Source organism: Psammomys obesus, unplaced genomic scaffold (genome assembly GCF_907164565.1).
Source record: "Psammomys obesus unplaced genomic scaffold, mPsaObe1.curated_primary_1811, whole genome shotgun sequence".
In the NCBI taxonomy this organism is placed as follows: Eukaryota; Metazoa; Chordata; class Mammalia; order Rodentia; family Muridae; genus Psammomys; species Psammomys obesus.
Window position 1 is genome coordinate 13,793,162 of NW_026596143.1, and position 6,612 is coordinate 13,799,773.

At 40.9% G+C, this 6,612-nt stretch overlaps 1 protein-coding gene across 3 annotated transcripts in view; it reads right to left on the reverse strand.

The window, feature by feature from the left end:
* LOC129666278 (phosphatidylinositol 3,4,5-trisphosphate 3-phosphatase TPTE2-like) overlaps positions 1–6,612 on the reverse strand; it is a 39,878-nt gene that overhangs the window by 11,748 nt on the left and 21,518 nt on the right. For 2 of the 3 annotated variants that reach the window (XM_055593310.1, XM_055593309.1), the window contains 2 exons: positions 2,387–2,492; positions 228–307 (listed from right to left, as the gene is read on the reverse strand). In XM_055593310.1, coding sequence (XP_055449285.1) covers positions 228–307; positions 2,387–2,492 — 186 coding nt within the window. Of the gene's footprint in view, positions 1–227; positions 320–2,386; positions 2,493–6,612 lie in introns of all 3 variants that reach the window. The other variant, XM_055593308.1, reaches the window with a different exon arrangement.

A 6,612-nucleotide genomic window follows, 5' to 3' on the forward strand; every position in this document is an offset into this window, starting at 1 on the left:
CCAACCAACCAACCAACCAACCAACCAACCAACCAACCAACCAACCAACCAAGCAAACAAAGGTGGCTAGCCTTTGAAGAAGGCACCAACTTTGACCTCTGGATTCTGTGTGCATGCACACACTTGCACCCATACCAGCACATACGCCGAGACCCCTGTATGCATATGCACACAAACAAACGCAAAAACAAGCCACCAGAAATTTCAGTTCGTGTGTTTTCTCTTACCATACAATTTTTGGAAGTAAAACAGGAAAAAATAGTCTCCTGCCACATTATTACTTGTATTTTTAGATCACTTCCATTGCCTTTTCCAACACCTGAGTAAAAGTGAAAAATACATACTTGTTAAAAGTTACAGTGCCTAGTCTATTGACACTTGAGAATAATGACCTCACGGTACAACGTGCTCATATTTAATCATTTGACTTTGTATAGATTTTGTTTTTGAAAAGCAAGGCTCTGAAAGCTCATTTTTTTCTTTTAAAGCAGAATTTATGAGTCTAGAGAGAAACATGTGATTTGGTTTTTAATAGTTAGAATTCCCTTGTTTTGTCTCTAGTGGGAAAAAAAAAACAGGGAAGGTGGCTTGCAAACTGTCTTGGACTTTCAGTCATGGTATTTAAAATCAATTCCCTAAATTTCTCTTGCTCTGCCATAAGACTAGTTCTTAAAGCAATGTCTAGGAAAATACAGGGTGGCTGTATTCAGGCTTTCTTTAGTACTCAGTATAAGTTTTACACAAATAGTCTTATGCCTCTATTCCTAGTTCTAATGGCCTTTACTTCCTTCATCAATTCCTTAGATAGCTGGTTTTGGAAGCTTCCAATTAACTTCTTCCACATTTTACCCTAACAAATATTCTAATATAGTCAGAATTGTTTTGATGGTCCATCTAACATTGTTTTCTTTACATTTAATGTTTCATTAACACCATCTTACTAAATTGTCATGAATTATGGTTTTCTTGACTCTGCTTCGTTACTAAACATCTACTGATGTCTACTAGAGATCACTAAGATGTCAGACTGTAGTGTACGTGTGTGGAAATGTTTTATGTAACACACGGAAAACATATAGAACCATATGCAGTCAAACACTTATCATATGACAAGAAAAGTGTATTTATCTAAGCCCTTAAGTTCTCACATACTTAAAAATTTCAAACTGCATAAATGGATCTTAATGATTTAATGATTAAAAAAAAAGTAAAACAAACAAAAATCCTGCTGGGTGTGGTGGTGTACGCCTATAATTTCTGGCCCTTAGGAAGCCTTTCTTCACTTCCAACCCTGTGTGTTCCAGAACCCTGGCTGCCTTGTTATCCATGCTCTAGTTCCCTCCTCTGCCAACCACCCAGGAACTTCCTTTTAAAAGTATTTGTTTCAGCTCTTCGAGGATCCCATATAACTTATTGTGATCGTATTCATCCCCTACTACCAATTCTCCCAGCTCCACCCCTTCCATACCCTACTTTATATCTCCCTTTATTATTTAAACCCATCAACGCTAGTTTGTACTTCCCAAATATGGTTGGGCGTGTGACCTAATGCGTGGCTACTGTGATCTAATGTGTGGCTGAGTTACCAGAGGCAACACTCTCCGAGAAAACTGACTGTTCTTCTCCCAGCAGCTATCAGTTGCCCAAAGCTCCTCAGCTAGAAATAGGATTTCATGCCCAACTCCTGTCTTCGTGCTTGCATTTGGTCTGTATATATGTGTGTGTGTGTAATATCCCATTATACATGTAATGGAATATATATATATATATATATATAACATTCTATTATACATAATATATATTCCATTATATATATGCATATATGTCCCATTGTTTTGTAGGTGGCAAATAGCGCAGAGACCCACAACTACAGAGAATAAGAGACTGTAGAATCTACCCAAGAACTTCTAAAGAGAAGGAGACACTGGTATAAACCTGGCTGAACAGAGGTCTTAGCAGTTGTATGAAAATAAATAGAAACATTTGCTGACTGGGTATTTAAGGCATCATAATGGAGATGCCAGTGAAAGTTGTGGTTGGCCAAGGGGTAAATAAGGAGATCAGGTGATAAGAAAGAGTCTCCAAAAGGGAGGGTGAGAAAGTTATAGGGGGATACCTCTGCTAGATGAACCCTGATGAGGTGAGTATGAGAAAGAAGCAATCACAGGCACTTTCCCTGCCCTTCCACTGAGGTCAGGGAAGAAACGGGAAGGGAAAAAGGATGCCTTCGCCAACCCCATACCAAATGATGAAGGAAAGAGCCATTTAGCAGCCCTCACATGGCCAGATGTAGGAATTCATGTGTGAGACATTACAGACAGCTACTCCCCCAAACATGAAAAGACTACCTTCTGCACAGCCTTTCCATTCTAAATAAGGCACTTACCATGAATAGAGTAAACAATGAATCTTTTTATTATGAGTAATTTTTTTGGAGGGAGAGTCCATTGGTAGCGAAATTTCAGTTTTTCAAAATATTTAACATACCTATTCTGCAAAGCAACAGAAACCTTGATTAAAGTTGGGATGGAAAGTCTAAAGTCAACATTACTGGTCCCATCTCCTTTCTTGCTGCCCCCCCCCCCCCTTACAAAGTGTTTGTTAGGTTCAGTTAAGGTAAGGAAACAACTGTAAAATGCTATCACATAGCTGGGCACATTTCATATATGTTGCCTCATGCCTGAATATCTACCAAGAAAAAAAAATCTGTGTTTGGTGCTGTGGTCAATGAATTAACATGAAAGGAGTCAATCTTTCTATATGGTTTGCCCATGATGTTGTTTTTGTGCATATGATAGATATATGTGTGTATATATTTATGTAAATATATATGTGTGCACATACTTGTAGAAATATATACATTCACACATATATATCATAGTATATATGCATGTGGGTGTTCATGCAGAGGTCAGGTTGGTGCTGATTATCTTTCATCATCATCATCATCGAGATTAAGTTTCCAGTGTGAGGCCCTGGCGGGCCTGGAATTTACTAGGTAAACCAAACTGGCTTAGAACTAGACTGGCTGAGCAATGAGTTCTGTGGATTTATCAGCCCCTGCCTCTCTCCCTGCCCAAGTGCTGAAGTCTCAGACTTGGAGCGCTAGGCCTTCACACACGTGCTGGAGATCTGAGTTTAGATCTTCCTGCAGGCGCCTTACCAAATGGACCATCTCCTAAGTCCCTGCTTGTGCTCAGAAAAACAAAACATCAAGACAGCCCCAGCATTCCAATACAGTGGTTGAAACTTAGTTATGATGACTACTACATTAGGGGGAAAAAAATGTGGTTTGGTAGAGGGTAGCCCCTAGTCATAGCCGAATAGTATATAGGATGACTCTAGAAAAGACATCTGTAAGTCAGTAGATCACATGTCTGTCCAGGCTAGAGCGTCTTCCCTCTCCATTTCTGTTTGTTCTTGGGAGGAATCTCGAGGATCTCCAAGCCTTATATCATCCCTATGGGATGGTGCTCACAGGACCTTCCTTGAATGTTCCTTCAAGAAGTTGAAGCATTCTGGTGTTGAACCATCTGGGAAGTTGGAATAAAATTAGTAGCCATGCTTCCTATTGGAAACGGAGTTTGGGGGCCAGCGAGATGCCTCAGTCTGCCTCAGTTGTACATGCATGAGGAACTGACTTTAAATCTCAAAAGCCCATGTTAAAAAATCCATGCATGGCTGTGATTTCTGTATCTCCAGCATTGTAGTGTAGAGCCAAGTGGGACCCGGGAGCTGGCTTGCCAGCTAACCTAAGCTGAGCAACACACTTCGGCTCCACCGAGAGGCCCCATCTCAAGATGATGAGGAGGAGAGCAATAGAAGAAGATGCCTGGCTCCTCCTTCTGACCTTCATGCACACACGCTGCACCTGCACATTCACATGCATGTACAACACACACACACACACACACACACACACACACACACACACACACACGTGGAAGTCATGGGTCTTACTGAGTGTGTCATGTTTTCTCTTTGTACAAAACCTAAATTTTTAATTATGATTTTATGTACATGTGTGTATTTATATATTTGTATGTGTATTATATAGCTCATGAAACTGGAAAGGTCATCAAGGGAGGAAAGGAAGAGATCTTAAAAGAATGGAAACAGAGAGAATAATGGAACACATATAGAAAGAATAGGGGAGGAGGAGGTACTAGCTGAGGGAATAAAGGAAATGAGCCAGAGGGTGGTGAATCATGGGTGAGGTCAGTGAGCACAGGGGTGAGGGTGAATGAGAACACAATATGACACCTGTATGAAGACATCATGATGAAATTGGTTACTTTGTATGCTAACCTAAAACATTAACTATAAAAAAGTTACAGTGGTATGACCTTGCCAACACCTCTCAAGCCTGTAGCTGGGTCCTTGCATCAATAGCCTTGATAAGCAGTAGCAAGGAGGTTTTGTTTTGAGGCAGGGTCTCTCTGGGTAGCCCTGACTATCCTGGAACTCTTTTGAATGTCTTATATTTTTTATTGTTAGTTACTTGTAAACGTCGCATTTATTTTGTTTGCCTAAAGAAGTCTTAGCAAGAAGAATCTCTGTAAGAAATCCTTGGTTAACTCTATCAAAACTTCATTCTGCATCTATTGTTTTGTTTTGTATTTGTTGTTGTTGTTTGATAATAACATGAACTGCAGCGATTGATTTTAAATTATTCAACCAGCATTCCCGTGATAAGCCTCCCCTGATCTAGGGAAGAAACTGCCATGCATATTAATAGACAATTTTTCATTGGAGATGGCTTCTTCTACAAGAAGAAGAAGCTTGGCTTCAGGTACGGACCTTTCTATTATTTATATTTTTTATGATTTCATTTTATTTTTAATTATGTGTGTGTGTGTGTGTGTGTGTGTGTGTGTGTGTGTGTGTGTGTGTAGTATATGCATGTGAGTGAAGGTCTCAGTAAACCAGAAGGAGGTACTGGATTTCTTAGAGCTTGAATCACAGGTTGTTTTAAGCTGCCTAATGGGTACTAGGAACTAAACTCAGGTTCTCCACAAGAGGAGACTGTGCTGTTACCTGTTGAGCTATATCTCCAGCTTTTCTGTAATTTACTATCAATGCCAAAGCATTTGTTGTCATAGACACTGTGTCATCTCTGTAAGTTACATGTTAGGTATTTGTTCTGCAATGCTATTTAGCTGTTCGACACATAGAATGTAGTGCCTTTTCATTTTAAGTAAATATTCCTTGAGATCATTTTAAATTATTTTATAAGTCAATTTGTCTTATTCTGCATGGGTTTCTCAACCATAATTTCGGAACTCTTTGTAGACCGGACTGACCCCCTTGAACTCACAGAGACCCGCCCACCTCTGCCTTCGGAGCACTGGGGTTACAGGCATGCACCCCCTAGTCGGGCGGGTATCAAGGTATTTTTAAGGGTCCTTATGTCAGATGCCATCGTGAAGTACTTGTGCAATAAAACGAGCTGTTGGCTGCACTCTCCTTCAAAATAATTCAGGTTTAAGGGAAAGCGAGTGTAGAGAGTGCCATCAGGGGTTTGAGAAAGAGCAGGTAGAGCATGAAGGAGCACAGCTGATGGGGGACTGAGGTGCCATTGAAGGAGCCTCATGACTATACAGCTGTTTGCTCTGTTTTTGTGTGTGTTACGGTTTGGGGTAGCTTCCTCCCCTCCTGCCTCCCTCAGGCCCATCGAGGCAGGAGCAAATGACCATGACCTGGAACTGAGCCAGACGGAGCTTGCCCACCTCTAAGGGCCTCCTCATACACTAGCCACGTCACCGACGATTCTCACTAGCACACTGTGTTTGGAAAGTTACGAGATGATAAACTCTGTTTGAGAGAGGAAAAGGCAATAGTGTACATTTCACAATAGTCAGCATGTAGAATTAAGTGTGATGTATAGATACACACATATATATGAAATACAATCTCATATGTAATAATTTTTTTTCTGAGACGAGGTCTTGCCTAGGCTAGCCTCAAAACTCATATCCTCTTGCTCAACTCTGATTATAGGAATGAGCTGTCATGCCTGGCTCAATATTTTTTTCCAAAATAATATCTGTAGAGGAATTTCCTCCAGCAACAGGTGGCTCTGATCACATCCAAGAACCTTCTAGTCCTGTGTGATCTGGCTGGAATGCAGGCATGCTCTTAGCATACACCTTTACACCCAAGCCAAGAAGGTAAAGTTAGTTTGTAGAAGGAAGCACCTATGTTTTGGAAGTGACACCTAGTTAAGGGGCAGACAAAGTGACAAATCAGAGGAAGATTTGACAGACTAGGATATGCCCAACTCTCGGTGGAACAGAGAGGGAAGAGAGGTGACTTAAAAAGAAGCAGCACAAAGCAAGAAAGAAAAACGGAAGAAACCGTTTTACCCAGACAGTTGTACAGAGACAGGTTGAGAAGAAAGAACAGGCTGGACACAGGTGAAGACAGACAGAGCCAGAGAATGAGGAGCTGCAAGATTAGATAGAATATTGCCAAAGTTAGTATGAGGCCAAGCAGAGCAATTCAGTCAGAGGCCAAGAGAAGCCAGTTTGAGTCAGTCAGCTTGGAGAGGACTTTTGAACCAGCCAGCCAGAGTTCAGAAAGAACTAGAAAGGGTGAGCTTATTCAAGAGTA